At 28.6% G+C, this 21,238-nt stretch overlaps 3 protein-coding genes across 6 annotated transcripts; 2 read left to right on the top strand and 1 right to left on the bottom strand.

Moving 5' to 3' along the window:
* Positions 1-1,537: 1,537 nt before the first annotated feature.
* LOC138180621 (RNA-binding protein 25) lies at positions 1,538-10,950 on the bottom strand. 3 transcript variants are annotated; one of them, XM_069114666.1, is made up of 12 exons: positions 10,759-10,950; positions 10,097-10,239; positions 8,932-9,256; positions 8,656-8,850; positions 8,460-8,575; positions 4,364-4,575; positions 3,654-4,272; positions 3,099-3,516; positions 2,804-3,025; positions 2,153-2,328; positions 1,940-2,086; positions 1,538-1,860 (listed from the first exon to the last, which is right to left on the bottom strand). In XM_069114666.1, exons 2-12 carry the CDS (start codon positions 10,202-10,204, stop codon positions 1,768-1,770), a joined length of 2,631 nt encoding a protein of 876 aa, XP_068970767.1. In that variant the 5' UTR covers positions 10,205-10,239; positions 10,759-10,950; the 3' UTR covers positions 1,538-1,767. The 3 variants fall into 3 exon arrangements, with proteins under 3 accessions (XP_068970767.1, XP_068970766.1, XP_068970765.1); XM_069114665.1 differs by having other exon boundaries at positions 8,656-8,847; positions 8,932-9,286; XM_069114664.1 differs by having other exon boundaries at positions 8,932-9,286.
* Positions 10,951-11,916: 966 nt separating this feature from the next.
* Positions 11,917-15,792, top strand: LOC138180733 (serine/threonine-protein kinase VRK1). The gene is made up of 10 exons (XM_069114847.1): positions 11,917-12,116; positions 13,170-13,340; positions 13,499-13,624; positions 13,696-13,892; positions 13,970-14,213; positions 14,298-14,498; positions 14,683-14,906; positions 14,978-15,228; positions 15,286-15,419; positions 15,517-15,792. Exons 2-10 carry the CDS (start codon positions 13,175-13,177, stop codon positions 15,582-15,584), a joined length of 1,611 nt encoding a protein of 536 aa, XP_068970948.1. The 5' UTR covers positions 11,917-12,116; positions 13,170-13,174; the 3' UTR covers positions 15,585-15,792.
* A 2,045-nt stretch (positions 15,793-17,837) lies between these two features.
* On the top strand, positions 17,838-20,661 carry LOC138180818 (putative inactive tyrosine-protein kinase Wsck). 2 transcript variants are annotated; one of them, XM_069115046.1, is made up of 4 exons: positions 17,838-18,136; positions 18,485-18,631; positions 18,703-20,441; positions 20,530-20,661. In XM_069115046.1, exons 2-4 carry the CDS (start codon positions 18,490-18,492, stop codon positions 20,596-20,598), a joined length of 1,950 nt encoding a protein of 649 aa, XP_068971147.1. In that variant the 5' UTR covers positions 17,838-18,136; positions 18,485-18,489; the 3' UTR covers positions 20,599-20,661. The 2 variants fall into 2 exon arrangements, with proteins under 2 accessions (XP_068971147.1, XP_068971146.1); XM_069115045.1 differs by having other exon boundaries at positions 17,839-18,374; positions 18,477-18,631.
* Positions 20,662-21,238: the final 577 nt, after the last annotated feature.

Genomic DNA, 21,238 nt, shown 5'->3' on the forward strand with positions numbered 1-21,238 from the left:
CCGAAGAGAAGAGAAAAGAGGAAAAGAGAAGAGAGGAGAGCGAAAGAGCGACTCTAAGCTGAGCCGTACTCGGGTTCCCGTGAACACAATAATGCTCCGCTATTAACCGAGAGCTTGTATTAAGCCCTCGAAAAAAGCTTTCATGCACTTAACGACAAATAATATGAGAAGTGGTACTACGCAGCCGGGACACCCGTCTCGCCGACTTTCTACTACAGATTTCACGCACTCGCCTTCAGTACCTACAAAATAGAATTCGTAATTGTTTCTACCAGTTTTCTTTTTTGATGAAACCTACCGTTTTCTTTTCTTGCTTTTAATTCGATCTGGCAATCTCCCTTGATTTTTAAAATCACTTGTTATACATTTCTTATTTTTGACAACCGCAAACATGAAATCTTCTAGTTGGAATTATAGATTTTATTCAAATTTAATGCATTTAATAGAAAATATCTTAAACAATGCAAATTTTGTAGGCTGATCCGTTAAATCTAATACGTGTAACTTGGGAGCTTTGCACAAATAGAGCTGAATAGAAGAGCTATAAAACGTAAAAATAATGCGTTCCAAGCGAAGTTAAAAACTTTACCTATACTTTTAGGCGCCCGAAATCTTCAGCAATTAGTAGTGTTATTCCAAATTATATGTTATTCTAGGAAACTTTTTTTAAAAGCTGTTGTTCTAGCAAATATAAAATTAAAATTTACGCAAATTGATGTCTTAGAATTTATTAACAATTATTCACATTAAAAAACTGAAATATGATGAATTAACATTAACATAATACAATAGGATATAATAAATTGGGATTAAAAAATTATTGGATCTTAGCTTTTTAATTAGATTAAGAAAATTAATAAAACTACAACATAATGTAAAAGAGATAAAAAGCACAGATACGTTTATTATTTAATTAATACAATAATAGTTTAATATATTTGAATCTTATCGTAATAATTTTCCAGTTTTCTTAAATATTTCTTACTGCTACTTACCTCCTTCAAAAAAATTTATTTCATACATACTACCTCGTATTAATAATTTCAATACAAATTTATAACTTTCCTTCATTTATATTACAGTAAAAACAATTGTTTTAAATATCATACTCCTTGTTCAGTAGAAGCTATCACTATTCATTTTTTAGTAACTAGTTTAACGTCAAACTATTCTGACACAAACCAAAAAAATATTAACAGAAAACAGAAAACTTACGTGTGTATGGCGCACGCGCGCGTGTAGTATATAATGATAATGATGATGATGATGATGATGATGATGATAATAATAATAATAGTAATAATAATAATATATAATAATATATATTATATATGTACACATATGATAACATCAGTTGTTTTTACTGTATCTATGTACAAATTTTGAAAAAATTATTTGTAAATGATGAAATTATATAATCATTAAAATTAAATCCGTTAAGCTTCTTGAAAAATGTAAAAAATCTATCATTTATAAACATGTTAGAACTCTCTTTAAAACTACGAATAAACAAATTTGGAAAGACACAACTCAAATATTATAAATCGTAATTACAATTTGTATTTAACATTTCAATTGCTACACATTTAGTTTACCTATCAATCGAGCAACATTGTGTTTTTCGTCTAGTGAAAGATCCTACAAATTATATATAAGTAATCATGTATTAAGGTACATAACCTAAATAGTACAATTTTTAACCAAAGGAATTTGATGTGTAGTATAAATTTTTAAGTCGATTAGTACTTTTTTGAATTGGTATTTCATTTATTTAACTAAGCCCATTTTTTTAGCTTCCACTTCGTAAATTAATAACCTCCACATTTTGACTACAAAAACTTCTGCTTCTTCATCCAATACCTACAACGTATGATATTATAAAATCAATAACAGAAATATTATATAAATAATAAACAATAATAAAATAACAATTATTTACCATCTGTACATCATCAAGTATGCCCTGAGGCGAGCTGCCGGCCATTACTTTGCTACAAATAAAATCTACCAATGTAGGTTCAGGCTCTCCAATGTATTCAATAATCTTTTTATTAATCCACGGCCTTATCCTCTTTTCCATTAATGTCTATAAAAATAACAAAAATTGATGAAAAATTAATTCATAAATATTCATTCATAATATATATCTTACATTATCTATTACTGCCCAATCAAGTTGATAGCCAAACAAAGCATTTTTATCTGTAGGTATTTTGTCAATAAGGGATTTTATGTGCTTTCTTTTCTCTTCTTGACTTTTTGTACTTTCTTCTTTTCCAGCTTTAGGAGCTTCTTCATTAGATTTTTTCTTTTTCTCCTCACCATAGTCTAGAATAGAATTCATATAAAAATCGTATATTATTGTAATATCGCGGACGAGAAGCCTAAGAGATATCTGGCGAACCATAAACAATGTCGCGAGAAAGCCTAAGTGCCGACAGGCCAATGTATCGTCGGTCCTTCAATCGAACAGTTACGCGGAAAAGGCCTGCGTGACCCTAGCCACGAGCTGTCAGTGTTAGTTGAGAAGTCATAGAATGTGAATCGAGAAGTCAGAGAGTGCAAATTGCGTTGTCGAGAGAATGTGGTCCGCGTGAGAGAGAGCGTTGGAACCGTGGTGACGACGAGAGTTACAAATTAACTATTTAGTTGTCTTAATTATAGCACGTTATTGTATTTAGTTCACGTTAAACAACCATCGTTTCCTGTTTAACCAACACCTGTTTAATCCATTTTAAATAAACTAATTGTAGTAAGATCCTACATTATCTAAACGAAAAATATATTTATACTTTTTAATTACCTAAAGGAACTAGTTTACGCTTCTTTGCGTTATTAGCACCATCGTCATCATCGTCATTATTAAATACGTCTTTAACATCGATCCGACCTTTCTTTTTATTCTGATTCGTTTGTTGCGTACTAACATTAATAGCCGTGCTTGGACTAGCAGGAGTTTTATTACCGATACCATGATCACCTCCACGATTGCCTCCGCTTCCCATGGCGAATGGCACAAAGTTACCTGTAATAAAAGTAAAATGTGGCACACAAATAGAGTGTTTGTATAAGTTAAATAAATCACATCGTTTACTCACTACTACCAGTTTTTTCTGGTTCGCTAACGAGAGACATACGAGAATCTTCATCTAATGTGGGTGGAATGGACTGGACTGGTGTTGTTACTGTTTGATTAGAAGGTGACGATCTTGTACCCTTTACACTTTCTCTATCTGTTTCTATAACTTCTTCAGTTTCTTCGCCATCACGATGATGATTCTGATGATGACGATGATGTCTTCGATGATGGTGGTGATGCCGCGGTGGTGTTCTAGATGGTGCCTCTGACTGAGAAACATCATCAAATTGCACACATTCGTCACTATCACTTTCAATTGGTTCAGTTTCTATGGGCGGCATAACTTCTTTTTCCTTTTTCACCACTTTTTCATCCTCTTCATCTATTATCGTGATAACTGGTTTAGGCTTATACTGTTCCTCCCGTTCAGCTTTTAACTGAAATAAGCAATATCTTCATGTAGAAGGAATAGTCTACATACAACGAAAGATAAATACATATTACATATCTTAATAAAAATCAATATTGTAATTAGTCACAAACCAAAATATCACATTATTTAGGAACATTTTACCCTTTCAAACTCAGCCGCTGGATCTGGATGAGAAGCGTCAGCATAAAGTTTATCGCGAAGGCGTTGAAGCTCTTGACGCTCGGCACAACGATCCCGCGAATCAGCTTCTGCTTCCAGTGCTCTCTCTTCTAGACGACGTGAAAGTTCTTTACCTTTGTAATATTTAGCGTCGTCTCTTTCATCATCATAGTCTTCGAGAAATTCTTTCAAGCGTTTTGCTTCCCTTTCTCTCGCTTCCCGTTTTGCTCTGCGTTTCTCCGCTTCTTTCTCATATTCCTTTTGTTTGCGACGTTCCCGCGTCTCCCATGCTCTCAAACGCTCTTGATAAGCTGCTTCTTTTTCTCTCGCTCTTCTTTCGTTCTTTTTCCTCTCCTTCGCCTCTTCCTCTTCCTCCCTTTCACGCATAATTTCTCTTTCAGTTTTCCTTGCTTCTTCTCTTTCACGTTCTCTTTCTCGTTCCCTGTCCCTTTCCCTTTCTCTATCTCTTTCACGTTCTCTTTCACGCTCTCTTTCGCGGTCACGGTCTCTTTCTCTTTCTCTTTCTCTATCTCTTTCTCGATCTCTATCTCTATCACGATCTCTGTCGCTTCTCTGACGATCCCTCTCTCGTTCCTTAGATCTTAAGAAAAATAGAAAATACTTACAATAAATTTTATATTGTAAATTAATGAATTTTTAAACACTTTCGGGAAATTGTTAAATGTTAATACCTAGATTTAGACCGCCTTTTGTCTCTTCTACTACTTCCGGTACTACTACTGCGACCTTTATGAGACGTGGGACTACCAAGATCGCCGTCTTGATCGTCTTTAGTGTTACTGCCATCACGCCTGTCTCGTCGCTCTTTTTCACGTTTCTCCCGTTCTTCTTTCTCAACAGCTTCTTTCTTCCGTTTAACTTGAGCCTTCTCCTCCTCCTGCTTCTATAAAAAACAAAAATAAAAAAATAGGTGAGACCAAATACTCAAAGCAAACTTATCAGGCTGTGATAATAAAACGCAAAAACTAGCAATCGTATATCCTCCTCAGTTATAAAAATTAAAGGGTAGAAAAAGGTTACTGTAAGTGTAAAGTTAGTTAATGAATATAAAAGTGGTAAAATATCACTACACTATAACAGTGCAGTATTATCATTTCTTTTTTTGAATTCAAAATATAGATGCCCTGATACATACAAAATATTTGCACAAACAATCGATATTATTTAAAAAGTAATATTATACGAATCTTTGTATCAACAAAATGATTACTTGAAATAAATACTTCAAAAAGAAGTCTTAATTCGTTATGAAAATTCTTTTAAAAAATATTTTTAACATTTTGTATATTTTTTAAACATTTACATTTTGTATACAAATTTTACTTTAATTTTAGTATCTCTAACATTACAAAGATTGCAATGTTGAACGATTACTAGTTGTACAAAAATTAATCACATATCAAGTATCATAATTCTGTTCATCTCAATATAGTATACTCACTCCTCTGGAGTATGCTCGCTCAGCAGCATCTTACACGAAATCTTGTTTACATATCAATTACCTAAGTGCAGGTATAAATTTTGGAAACAAGCATAAGAAATTTCTTAAGCTCTACTTAAATTAAGAATACCTTAATGCTAACAGACGCATTGTAGAGGCCACCCAATGTACTTACAACATTGCAAATGTGCCTGTAAATCAATAGTGTCTAAAGCTATATAAGTCTAAGAGTCGAAAGGGGTGATATTTAGATTTCTTGTCAATATTCAATAATTATTAGAAAGTATTATACCAATCAGAAGCGGAGTCATCACGAAGAAGGGAATCCACCAAAACACCTTTCATTTTTGCCAAGAAACTGTCACACGTCTGTCAACTTTGTTTTCTTCTGGCTATGCAGTTGATGCAGCAAACTGTTGGATATCAAATGCACAATAGTTTGCCCACCCTTATCGTCCCGTATTATCAACGTAACGTCTTAGAAATAAATTAATATGGTTCATCCTTACTTGATATAATAATAACAATAATGGGTTACTGCTTGGAGAGTCCTAAATCATAGACTCTAATGAATATTACTTTCTAGTGACAAAAAATTATGAAACCTAACACTGCTTATTCCTTCCTGCTTATGACATTGTTAATAAACCCTATATAAAGCTATCAGTGGACTATGCTATATAAGAAAAAACATATTCAAAATTATGAACTGCTTTCTCTTAGTTTTCAAAATTAAATATCCATACAATAACCCATAGTATTTTAATCTAATAAGGATAGAGTAACTGAGTGCATAAAAGTAGATGCACATATGAGGAAAAAAACAGACTGTTGAAACATGAAATATCAGTGGTCATAGGTATTCAGATGGGCAGTTCACTAACAAAACTACAAGAACCGAATGGTTGTGTTGGCTCATGGTTGTGGAGTTTACTCACGGTGTGAAGTTGACTTGGTCAGTCAGTGTGGTGGTACCGGAGAATGGAGGACGCACCTAGGTACTACATGTCTGATCGAGACGCTGACAGAAGCTGTTTACACAAAATAAAGACAACAACTGAACAGTCGCCATTGTGAAGACAAAATCATTTCATTGTGTGTAGGATTCAGAAAGTCTCGATCCTATTAATAATCTATCTAAGAATATATTATAAAATATGTCAGCGTCAAATTTCTTTGTTCAATGTATAACATTTTTTACCGATCCTAAACAATGTGTAAAAACAAATGGAATGGCACTTTGCTGATCTTCTATATATCTGTACTAAACTGCTAGACATTAATACAAATATAAAAATAAATTGTAATTATCTTTCATAAAAAACAAATAATACAACAATCTTAATTAATTTTATAGTCTCACTCAATGAAAAATTGAATAATCAAATTTTTTAGGAATATAGTAATCTATAATTATTAATTTAGTATTATTTTTTAAACTTATTCATGTCAACCTCATATAAAGTAATTCTTTTGCTAATTGACTCAAAGAATATATAATCCTCATAGTGATTGACAGCACTTCCATTGAATCAATTAATGAGAAAATCATCTGTGTTATAGAAAACCTTTTTATTACAATTTCAACTATATAATAATAATGTTGCATTTACTTTAAAATATTATTACTAAAGCCTTCCAACTCTTTATCCTTTATTATCTTGCATTCTATGATACCATTACACAAGTTCTTCATTTTTTAGAACTATAAGAATTGATTTTGTAATGTCATTTCTTTAAAACTAAACATCATATTATATAAAAATACATTGCATTTTTATAACAATATTGGTGTCAGCAGTTTAGCACAATAACTATAGAAACAGGTAAAGAAATTTGATTATATGGAATAACTTGTATTCAAAATACAATAGCATTAATGCTATTAATATAATGCAGAATTATATGCGATGAATTAAGAAAATGGAGTTTCAATAGAAACAGATTTATTGGCTACATGATGTCAGCATGTTGTAGAGTTACGAGATTCTCCCGTCTTAATATTGCACATTTCTTGTTTTTTCATGTTTTGTTGGTTGGATATACTCTGACTTACCGACGAGGCTGCAGCTGCCTGCGAAAATACGAGGGATGTGCTGTGATTGACTCCCTTCAGAGCCAATGAGTGAGTGAAAGAGTGGTCCCCACACACAGCATTCCTAGGCGTGTGCGTTTGCTGTGTGCGACGCACGCTGCCTGTTATTATAATTATAGCAACGAGTCACGGCTCCAATTTTTTAGAGCTAACATAGCACACACGCACTTTATCACAATATACTTAAAAGCTAAAGTTTACAACTATACACTTGTAATCCTCTTTTGCCTGCCCAAATGCATTTAATTTTCTATATAAATATGTTGCGAGTTCGATCAATAGTTGTCTAACATGAAACATAGATATAATCAAATGCATAAAACGTGTATAAACGTTTATAATACATATTTACAATGCATTTCATTATAGTATTTAAAGCATAAAAACATCTAAATATTTGTCACATACAAATTGTAACTTAGTAACAATACAACCATTTAAAAATGAATTAAACACAATTCATGAATTGACTAGTCATTGATATAATCAAAAAGTATTATAAACTTGTTAAACTTAGTACAAACTCTTCACAACTATAATTTAAAAACACATTTTTTTTTATTAAATATATAGTTTTTAAAGAAGTTAGTATATTTCATTTTTTCCTATTTGTAAAGTGATTCATTTTATTTTTTTATTTGAAAAACGAAAAAGAATATTCATATTTTTTAAAGATAATAGAATAAACACTACAAAGTATTACAAACATATTCTTAATCATTTGCACAAAACAGAAACAGATAAATATTATCTTTATAACACTTACATATTAAATGCAGAAAAAAATAAAAGCTCTATAGTAATATAATATATTGCAGTTAAAATTTTACTTTAAACATATGATTCTTTCTAGCAAAAAATTTAAGAAATTAAATATGCTGCCTATCAGATACAGAGAAGAATGTGTAACAAACACTATTGTCCATTAAAATAATTTAAATTAGTTAATATAGTCTTTCGCATAAAATAATTCTTTTTAGAGAAGATTACAATATATTATAGAATAATGTTTATAATGCTTCGTAAAAAATTCACATAATCGACACTAACAATTTTACAATAATTGTTAGCATTCTTATACCTAAACTTTTGCAAAGTTTTTACCCAATCCTATTAGACCACAATTCATAATACCTTCTAATATCTTGGTATATCATATCCGACCAAAAAGAAGAGCAGAAAAGTAGGAATGACATAACAAGATTTCTAAAATAATTATGAAAATAATTACCTTCATAACCTCCCTGAATTTTCCAATTTCTCGTGTAATCAAGTCTCTTTTACTTTCTTCTATTTCTGCATCATCCAGGTTCAAAGATTTAGCAACCATTTTTATTTGATGTTCTTCTATAACATATAATTAAAGAATATTTGTTAGTTCTCCAATTTAATTCAATACATTACTATGAATAGAATTAGTACACTACCAGGAGCAGCTTGAGCCATTTCTAAATCAGCGGCATGTTCAGCTATAATTTGATTAATACGTGCTAGTGCATCTGCATCCACTACTCTCATACCCTCATCCATGTAATCTTCACCTTCTTCTCCTTCTGCTCCTTCAATTGATGTTTCATCTTGTAGAGGCGATTGGCCTCCTCTTAATTTTTTCCTTCTTTCTGCTATTATACACAAAGAAGTAACAAATCAAAATAAATGATTAATATGTATGTATGTAAATACTGCAAGTATTTTAAATTTACCTTTGAACTGATCCAAAACAACTTTAGCTTTTGCATCAACTTTGACAACAAGCTTCTTTGTACCTATTTCCATGTCATGAAGTAATCTAACTGCTCTAAGACCTGCATCAGGACCTGCATATTCGCAAAATCCAAATGCTTGAACTCTCTTCCATGAAAGCACATGACCACATGCACCCAAAATATGTCGAATCATCACATCAGGTGCTCTTTCCATAATGTTACCAATAAATACGGTAACTGGCGGACCAGATTCTCTTTCACGACGACGATTATTGTCATGACGATTTTGGTTACGTGCATACCGAACAGCTGGAGCTGAGGTCTGCATCGCAGATACGGGTGTTGGAATCATCTATGTTTTATAAATGGTAGTATTCTTAATAATGCACATCTCTACTCATGCAGTCCAGAATCTCCCCTCCCCCTAATAGTATGTTAACCTTTTTCCTTGTATTATATTTTATTATAAAGGTAAGACATGCATATATCAAATAAAAAGAACTTAAGATGAAAATTTGTGCCAGAAAACATAACTTTTAGAAGACGTCTCATACAATAATCCTATAGCATAAATAGTTAAGTAATATGCATTCCATTCATAGTGTAATTTAAATACAGGATGTTAATACATTATACAAAACAACTGCATTAACATATAGAAAAATGTTTAATTATGATATAATTAGTGATGTTTAAATTAATAAAGTCAAACATTACATGCTTTTGATTTTTCTTTTACAATAACTAAAGATGCTTATTATTTTTCTTTTAACATTTCTGGCACTTGAATATATTACTTTTTATCTTTTATTTAAAAAACAAATAGGTCATATAAAGTAATTACATTATTACAAATTAAATAATATATCAATTTTTAATTATTATTTTAATTATTTAATATATAATCGTTATCATTTAAAATAAATAAGAAAAATGACACATTAAAATATTAGGAGATTAATCTAACAAAGAAATTATATTAAGTTACATTACTTTGTATTAGAGTTTTAGTTAATAAAATAATTAGTTTCTTTATTGAAACCATTGAAAATTTTATTGACAGCAAGTGCAAACGACTGGTAACAGGAGATCATAAATTTAACAACAGCATACAAAACAAACATGCCCAAATTTTAGAATATTTAATTTTATATTTACTTACATGTGCCATAGGCATTACACCACCAATAATTGGTGGAGGTGCACCAACCATGTAAGGCATTGGTGGCATGCCTGGTATTCCCATTGGGGGCTGACCAGGGTAAGACATTTCTTATTTTAAATAATACTATGGCAGTGTTCTCACTAAAATATGTAATACAGTTATTTAGTGGAAGTAATATATAAAAGATATAGTTTTATTTCAACATAGAACTTTTATTAATACTGATATATATATATATTATTATAATCCATACTTACAATTATTAGATTTTAAAAATAAAAATTTAATGATTGCAAATAAATAAAATCTAATGTCTATAAATTGTATTATGTAGTTACAAAAACATATTTTAATCATATTGTACTTGAAATATTTAAAAAATTGACATTAAATAACCTTTGATACATAACAATCTTCTTAAGCACACTTTCTTGAGATATAATAAAATATAAGTATGAATTTAATACTCTAGTAATCAATATTACAAAACAAATATTTGAACTATGCATAGACATATAAACATTACTCAACATGTAAGTTTGCTGTGTGAAAACATGTTTTTCATAGTAACAGTTATAGATATCAGAGAAGACTCTAATGGATGCTTTGGTATTCTAACCATTAAAATGATCTTAACAAAGAACCAATACTGTACTTACATAATATATTTGAAAATAGAAATAAAGCATCAACCATCATTTAACAAATATTTACGTCATTTTAATAGGACTCTAAAGCTAAAGGAATATTACAATAAACACACGAACTGAAACTTCCACTTTCACAATCCGTCAGCTAGTAATTACTTCTTTTCGTCCATTACGGCTTCATGCGCTGATTGCTTCTAGAAGGCTATGGTTGATGTTACATTTCCCATGGGTTCGAAGACTCATCGTAAAAGAACCAAGCTACATATGCAGCAACTTACGACTTCTACTCTGTAATTTATTGAATTTTTGATAGAACATATTAAAACAAAATAAATTAATATTAAATATTTTAAATTGTATACAATTATATCATTTCCTCAGTAGAGCAGCATTTAGTTTTAATTTTAATTTCAATTTTCATTTTCATTATCATATTTTGTTGTACGAGAGACACCATTAAAATGGTATGAAACAAATCTATGTTTAAATAAATTAATGCCAGAAAAACCGGTTTGCTTACACATTAAATTGTATTATAATTATATAATTTTTACATATAATTCTTTACAATATTGTTTTACAGATTTATAAAATATTTAGAATTGTGTTGTAATTCTTTTTTTTTATCGTACTTTTCATTATTTACTTAATAACCTTTATACTAAAAATGTAAAAAATAATTACGAAAACATTGAACAGCATTACTAGATATTTAAATAAACATTTTTATACAAAATTAATTAAGGAAATTAATTAAAATACATTTGACATTTTTCATTTATATAGATAAAATTTATATAAATTTGTAATATTCAATGGTCATCTAAGCTTGTAGATGCTACCAGATGCTACCAATGATAATATTATTACATTAGAAGAAAATACATTTAAAAATATATGTATGTAAGAAAATTCATTAATTCTCTTTTCTCTAGGCATTACATTTTTAAAAGTGAACTATCTATAACATAGTAAATCAATTATTAAAACGGATGCTATTAATAAAAATGAATATATTATGTAACAATCATAACTCATCATGTTAGATTAAAATATTGGAAATATAATAGACAATGTAGTGGACAGTAAAATAATATAGCGGGTTTTTTATTGTCAACATTAGCGTTATTTAAATGCTTAGTCAAGAAGATATAAATTTAAGGACGCCCTCTTCAGTTGATCGGTTTCCGTTAAACTCCTTAGTTCATGGAATGGCAGTGTGGTGTATTCTTACGCTAGGTGAAATCTTTTTGGAGGATAGTCAGAGTTTCAAAACACAAAAAAGAAATACTTTAAATTATTAAAGATTCCGATGTGCCAAACAATTAAAGAGATTTTGTGCGATGTCCTTTAATCCGTCTTCTAAGGTATACAAGCTAAAATGAAAGAGTATTTCATGCTTTTTATTAGTTAATTATTTTAGTTGACAGTTGAACATGGAATCCTTAAAATTATATTTTCTTGTTTAATTTACACAAATAGGAAGTAGTATTTTGAAAACCAAGGTAGCGAGTTATATATGAACTCTTGGGAAAGTACTAGAAAAAGCGAAGACAATTTTTATGATAATATTTACGTAATTTGTATTTATTAGAAACCTTATTAGGTAGTATTTAAATAATGCATTTTCTACTGCATCAGTGACGACTGTTGTACAAAAATATAGAAAACACATTTCTACTTTTTTCATCACTCCTATTGTACTGTAGTATTGAATTATAAAATTAATTATTATATAGTAATGCATATCTATCTATCAAATTATTATTTCATTTAATTAAAGGAATAAATAAGATAAATTTAATTACATTTATAATACAAAATGGAATTGTTTACAGTATAGGTTATACATATTCAAATATTAATTTGAATAAAATGTATTATTATTTTGGTGTAAAAGTTTAAAGATTTTCATGTTGTAATTTCATAACATATATTAAAATCTTCTATCCAGTTTAAATATATATAAAAATAATATTTTTATATGTTTCTGTACATAAATATATAACTTTTCTTTTGTATAGTTAACAATGTGTATACATAATCAAAAAATAATCAAAAGGATTATGTATTTATATATAAACTCATTGAATTCAACCAGATTATACTTATTCTTTATATCTTATTTATATTGAACATTTCTACTAGTGTATTCATAGCACATAATATAAAATTTAAATATAGGTTAAAATATAATTTATTTTATATAATGTTTTAATTCATATAAAAAGCAATTATTTGCAGCTATATGATCATTTTATAATTTTATGTATAGAAGAATTTTCTTGTGAAATTATATAGAATTTATAATAAACTATAATATTGTCCAATCTTTTATTCTTAATAAATAGTTAATATTTCCATCATAGTATAGTGTACAAGTTAATAGAATGTTGAATTTTATATAAATAACTATATAGCGATAATGGCACCAAGACGAGGTGAAGAAATATCTGTTAAAAGAGTAGCAGCATTAGGTTGCAAATTACCTGATCAATTGCCAGCTGGGGAGATATTAACAGATATTACTCAAAACAAATGGAAACTAGGACATGCAATAGGATACGGTGGATTTGGTGATATATACTTAGGTAGTATTCCTTACTCAAATACCGTTTGATTGAAATAAAATTAGTGCCAACCGCGATCAAACAAACAGAAACATATTTTAATAAATTATTTAAATGTTGTATTCACTATTTCATTATCTGTTGCTATTAATATTAAATTTAAAAATTTTGCATTACAGCATCAAATGACATTAATGCTCCAATTGGACAAGATGCAAAGTATGTGATAAAAATTGAACCACATAATAACGGTCCACTATTTGTTGAAATGAATTTTTATATAAGAGCAGCTCGTAAACATATGAGTAAGTAACTTAGTTGTATATAACATATATAATCTATGTTTCATATATATCTCCATTATTATGAATTTTAGTTGATACCTGGTGCAAATCACAAGGAAAAAGACGAATAGGTGTTCCAACATATGAGGGATCTGGTTCTCACATATATCGAGGGCAAAAGTATAGATTTTTAGTAATTCCAAGATATGGCATTGATATTGGAAAATTGTTTATATCAAATGGGAGAAAATTACCAATTAAACTTGTTAACAGGCTAGCTGTTCAAATGGTACTTTACTATAAAAATAGAAAATTTAGAAATTAGTTAATAATTTTGTAATTTTATTATTTTTCACATTTTTATAGTTAGATGCACTTGAATATATTCACAGTCAAGGATATGCTCATGCAGATGTTAAAGGATCAAATATTTTGTTGTCTTTAAGTGCAGAAGATATAACAACAAAAAAATTTCAAGCTTATTTGGTTGATTATGGTTTGGCTTATCGTTTCCGTACAAGCGCAGGTGTACATAAGCCATTTGTTCATGATGAAAGAAGAGCTCATGAAGGAACATTAGAATTCACATCAAGAGATGCACATCATGGAAGTGAGTTTTATAAATTTGTTATGTGTATTTCATTTTTTACAACATAATTACACTTTAGTTTATTACAAATTGATATTACTGTAGCACACTCAAGAAGAGGAGATTTAGAAACATTAGGGTACAATATACTACAATGGTTGTGTGGTAAATTACCTTGGGAAAAGGAAGATAATAGTGTAACATCAGCAATGGATCCAGAAGAAGTCCATGCACAAAAAGAAATTTTACTTTCAAATTTATCATTATTTATGCATAAATGTTTTCCTTATAAAAAAGAACCACCTGGTAAGTTATTGTATTTTGTATATCAATATTTCAAATATTTTTAAATTTAATTTTACTCAAATATGAAAAATAATGTAAACCCATTCTACTTTGATTAGAGAAATTGCTACTTTAAAAATATTCATGACTGATATATTTAACAGATTTTTAAAATTAAATATTAATAATTAATATTTTTTACCAGCTGCCATTATGGAGTATATGAAATATATTACTGAATTGGGATTTGAAACTAAACCTAACTATTCCTATCTACGTAGTTTATTTCAGTCTGGTTCTAGGCAAAAAAATGATGTTCCTACATGTTTGCACCCTTTAAGAGAATCTAATGAAAATATTTCTTATCCCATGTCTTTCAAACGACCGTACTTACGAGAAAGGAAACCTTGTAGACCTGTAAATGGCGAGGTATACTTTTACATTCTTTATTAGTATTAAATCTTATTTCATAATAAAACAATATGCATTATTATTTTTAGATACGCATAACTCGAAATACACAACCTAAATATCCAGTTGAACGAAAAGAATTTTGTTGGGAAGCAGTGCTAGCGCTTCATCCTGATAAGCTCGCAAAAATTAGTCTACAAACTCCACCTTCGCCACTTACACCACCTCCATCTCCACCTCCTCCATCCTTACCTACATATGCCATGTTAAGCGTAATTCAGAGAATGAAAGAGAAACAATCAGGCGCATTTCGACATAAATCTTTACCAAAAACATTAGAGTGAGTATATTTAAATTATATACAATAACAGTGTAAAATAATTCTTTTTTTAAACAGAGATCTTAAAACAAAGTGGATGACACCAGCTATGGAACAAATAGTTCAATTAAAAAAGAAAAATTCCTTGACAACACTTTCTTTAGCGAAGGTTTCGCCACGTGTGACACGGTCCCGAGGGGCTCAATTAAAACGTAAGATATTTCTCAAATTTTTCTTATTTATATAACTCTACTTTTATCTATATTTTATATATCTACGTTTTTTAATTCATTATATATGATCTATTAGGACTTGGAAATAAAAAATCTTACAAACAAATACAAAGCAGCAAAAGAAAAAAAGGTCCCTCAACATGAGTATGACAAACTTTGCTAAATATTATACGTTTTCATTCCTTGAACAATGGAATCACAAACGAGTTATCTAAATAATGAATGAATTAAGTATTATTTCCTATTAATTCATTTAGATTTTGTAAGAATATACTCTTGATTAAACTCCTGTTTAAAGGACAAAATTTCATTTATTAGGAATGTCTCAGGTGTATTTAGAGCACCAACTTTTGTAAGACTGCTTATATATCATGATTTATTGTTTAACAAACTGTATATTAATATAAGATTTTTTTTTTTAGTAACTGTATCTCGAACAAATGATTATAAATAATTCAGTGGACACTTAAAAAAGATTACATTGCTTCCTTTAAGAACATAATTTCAATACAATTCAAAGAAGACTTGAAAACAGGCACAATAATAAGAAATCGTTACTTTTGCATATAAAAAATATGCAATTTAATGTCATAATAAACAAGTGATCTGAATGTTGCATCGAAAACACGTTTCATCAACTTTTAAGAATTATTTGTTTATTTTATAAAATGAGTCAATAGCATGATATGCTGAATAGATAATGTCAATATTTCATTAAGTTGCTTAAAATAAAGTATAGTTTTAGTGTTTAAATTATATTTAATCTTTTTTTCTTTTTTATTACTATAATTATTTTGTAAGTTATAAGTGACTGTGAGTAAACTATTTTATTATATTCGGACATTGCTAAAGTAATCTAATACTTTGATTTTGTGAGCCAGTCCTAAATGAATTACTCCTAATTCTCATAAAAATATAGAGGTTAATTTATTAGCAAAAATTACGTAAAAGATTTCTTCGAAGTATCACGATATATATTCAAGCATAGAGTCCCTAAATATTGTCTATAATATAAACGAAGTTGTAGTATACTTTGAAATAATACAATTGAAAGTAGTGAAATGTAGGTAAAAATAATACAACTGTAAACTGTTATTAATTCTCAGTATTAAGCCATTAAATGCTTACATATGATTAAAATATAACAGTTTATATTTGTTATTATAGTTATACAATATATCAACAGGAATGCGTGTGTAGTATAAATAATACAATTAATATTTTTATTTGGTTCTAGATTTTATATATGTACAACATGTAACTAGAAAATACACAGTTATGCTTCTAATATGTTGCAATATCTCATGTAATATTATTTTATGTCATTTTTTAGTAGAACTTAATCAAACTTGTATTGATTCAGATCTAATATTTACATAACATTGTTACATGAAATACAATTGATACTTGTATATATTTATATCATAAGAGCCATGTATAGATGGAACCGTCGATTTATTTACAGTAAATTTGTGATAACTAATTTGTATTTTTTTAAGTTACATGTACCTGTGCCAGAAAAGCAGTGTTGTTAAAGACTTAAAAATGTATTGTAATTAAATAAATACATGTGCATTTGTAATCTTTTTTATAATGCTAGTATTTCATCATATTCTGATTTATTATATTTCACTAATGTAAGATACCTGACATGAGCTTTTTTATTTTCATGAATATTATTCTAATTTAATTATAGAATATGTGATTAAACATTTACTATATTAAGCAAACATTACATATATATTTATTAACAGCACTGCACAAGATTCTTAAAGTATTGTCAACAAGATTATTATAAAAAGAATATAATAAAGTTTACTTGCTAATTTGTATTGCATTCTAATCAGGACGATTACTAATAGTATGAATGAATAATAAATAAATAGCAAAAATAATGCATATAAACCAGGTATAGAATTTAATTATATGTGTATGTTATCATACATTTTATATATTATTGTATATTGTATTTGAAAAAATATAAAATGTAGTATATAAAATATATTGTTTAAATAAATTTATTTAATTATCTTTTATTTATAGTTACATATTTATTAGTTAATGATTAATATTATTATTAGTAAGATAAGATATTAAAATTATTTTTTGATGTGATATGATTACATTAAATGGAAGGAAATTTATTGTACTTTGTTACTATATAAAATTTATGAATATTTTAATGAAATTATACTCAACTTTTTACTTCAAAAGATCAAAGTATAAAATTATTATAAGTATCGAAATGAAATAAAGAAAAGGTGTCCAAAGATTTTGTGAAGAATAAATATTAAATACAAAAATGACACGATATTTAAAACTAATATCTAATATGTATGCTATTACAATATCATTTTAAATTTTAAATATTACCAGCGCCACAAGTGAATGAACATTAATCATAATTATAGTAATGGGTATAGGTAGTAAATAAGTGTACGTACTTAGATGCTACCACACCCGTGAAATATTTTGTGACTTTTAATATCTTACTCAGTATAAAGATTCTTAAAAGTTGTCACTAATAATAAAAATGATAAAAAGCCAAAGACTATATTATTTTATCTTAATAATTACGAAGAATAAAGATCAGTGCACAGTTAACCTTATTTCTTCGTTTTAAATATAATGTCACCATTCGTTTAGTGATTCAGATTTAAACTATTCTGAAAGAACGTCACACTAATATCTGCAATGTACTTGCAATTAGTATTATAAATAAAAATTGAATTATAGGAATTGTATTTATAGAACATTACAATATATAATGATAATATTATTTCTACTTTTCTATTTCTGTGATCATATACTTAGCCAAAAATATGAGGGTTGTTTTCGAAGTTCCGCGTTGGATCCTGATTTACCAACCTTAATATTAAATCATGCTAATGCACCTACAGAATGTATCAAAGAATGTCGTTCACGTTATTATATGTAAGTTATTGTTGTAATATTACTATAACGTTTGTTACAAATGTTATAATATTCAATATTTTTAAAGTAAAATTTAATATTAATTCACATTAAAATTAATAGGTTTGCAGGATTAATGAATGGTCAACAATGCTTTTGTGGTAGTAGGTACGGTAGGAAAGGTATATCTACTTCTTGTACTTTTCTTTGTATTGCTGATCAGAACAATTATTGTGGTAGTCAAGATGCAATGAGTATTTATTCAACTGGACAAACAGGTATATTTTTTAAAAATACTATGTACTTTCATTCTATTTTGATATTTATAAACTTAAAAACATATATTGAGGTCCTAGTCCACCAAGAAGTGCACAAATAATTCACAGTGGATTTAATAATTTGCAAATTACATGGGAACCGCCTAATATCAGAAATGGAAATATTACATCTTATACTTTAAAGGCAGTGGTTGTTGAAACATTTGCTTCAAATTTAGTACCAGCCGTAGAAAGTCAGATTCAAGGAGGAGCTTCAAATAGTACCATTTTACAAGGCTTACAACCAGGCACAAAGTATAATGTATCAATCACTGCTGCAAACACCCAAACAGATAGTGAACCTACATATATTTTGGGATGGACTTTAATAGGACCACCTAATAAGCCAATAATGCCAAAAGTAATAGAACAAACAAGTACCACAATAACTGTTTTATTATCAGAGGGAAGTAGTGAATATGGTCCTGTTAGTACCTACCAAGTATTTGTTTGTCAACCTGGTACAATACCTCCATCAGGTCCTAATGTAACTTATTACAATTATGAAACATCAATACAGCAAAGTCTAGGATATTATACTACTGGAGAATTTGAATCTTCAGAATTTTACAAATATACAAAATTTATAGTAGGAGATGGAAAAATGATTGGCGCATATTATAATGCACCATTAAATACTCAAGTAATGCCACAAATAGGCTTAACAGTAGTTTCTAAATTTCAAAGACAAGTGCAGTATGCTTATTCAGATCTAATTAACAAGCTGACAAATTATAATGAAAGTGGAAATAACAGTGTAAATTTGACAACTATCATACTATGTGTTGCAATTGCTCTTTTGGGAACGTTACTTATAGCTTCAATAATACTTTATTTAATATTGCAAGAACGCCATGAAAAGTTTCGGATAAGGAAACTTCCAGAACAACAAGAACTTACATTGCAAGGTCCATTGTATGAAGTTGACAATTTAGCATATATTCCAGAGGATGTACCTGAAAGGGTAAATCATTATCAAGAACTGAAAAAGAAGGTATGGATTATACCACAAAACTTATTGACAATTAATGACACTACGATACGTAGAGGGCGATTTGGGACAGTACATACAGGTGTTATTCAAAAAAATGACAAATCTTGTAGTGTAGCTGTGCATAGTATAGCTGACAAATTATTGAAAGTATCTGACAAAAGACATATGTTACGAGAACTAGATGTTTGTATTAAAGCATCTCCTATGAAATATCTTGCAGATCTTATAGGAACATGTGAAACTCATGATACATTACACGTTGTACTTGAATTACCACCTCAGACATTAAAAAATTGTCTATTAGCTGCCAGATCTGGGAACACATTTCCTGTTGAACATATTCTACCTATAGGATCTATGATAGCATCTGCTTTGCAACATCTTGAAAATTATAAAATTATACATGAATATCTTTGTGCACGTAGTGTAGGTCTCTCAAATGAATGGATACCTAAACTAATGGGACATGGAATATCCAAATATGCTTTAGAAGATATAAAATATACTCGATGGATGTCTGTTGAGTGCCTTGGTAATAGAAAAAAACATCAACCAGCAGTAGTCTGGGCTTTTGGTGTACTTTTGTGGGAAATGCTTAGTATGGGTGGTACACCATATTCTAATTTTTCACTTGATAGTGAAGTGGAAGAAGCAATTGAGCGAGGAGTTAGATTACCACAACTACCAGATACTCCTGATCCACTTCACGAAGTTATGTTATCTTGCTGGAATATGGAAAGTCAGGAAAGACCAACATTTGCAGAATTAATAAGATTGGTAGGAATTATGTTTCATTTTATTTTAAATGCATAGAAATAAAATATTTTCTATTTCTTGGTCTGACTATCCCATTTTGCATTTTCAGGAAACCTTAAGCATTTGTCCAGTCACTGCAATTACTGAACCATATATCCCAGAATTAGAATTAAATTAATATCATTAATAAATAAGTGTTCATATTCATGCATTTACGTGACATTATGTATTGTATATAACACTTTTGTTAAATATCTTTAAAAATCTATTTTTACGTATTCTAAAGTTACCGTTGCATGTAATTTGTGTATACTAGATTTTATATTTTTTTTATAACTTTTTTATACTATAGATTTTTATTTTATACTTCCGTATTTTTTTCTTATAAAACAAAGTATTATAGAAGTATTATTAATACCTTTCCGTCCACTGAAGTGAAATCGAAAAAACTTACGATTTTCATAAAATATAAATTTCTTCTTAAAATATAATATAACACAAAGTATTCCTACTTTAAACTTTAAACACTCATAGGTAATGATGATTCGTTTTATGTTAAATTTCATAATAATTGAAAAAAAACTTCTTAGCATAATACTTTAAATTTTATATTATTGTAAAACACTCGTAGTTTTATTGAAGAAAAAATTTTCATATTTTCAATTGTAAAAACCTTTCTTATATATATATTGATAATTGATAATTTTCTCGCTGAATACAAATTTTACACATTAATAATTTGATTTACCTATATCTAAAAAATTATAAAATATCTATAAATAATAAAACACTGATCCTAACTTTTATACCTGTAAACA

Source organism: Bombus flavifrons, chromosome 6, assembly GCF_040668555.2.
Source record: "Bombus flavifrons isolate JBK064 chromosome 6, iyBomFlav1_principal, whole genome shotgun sequence".
In the NCBI taxonomy this organism is placed as follows: domain Eukaryota; kingdom Metazoa; phylum Arthropoda; class Insecta; order Hymenoptera; family Apidae; genus Bombus; species Bombus flavifrons.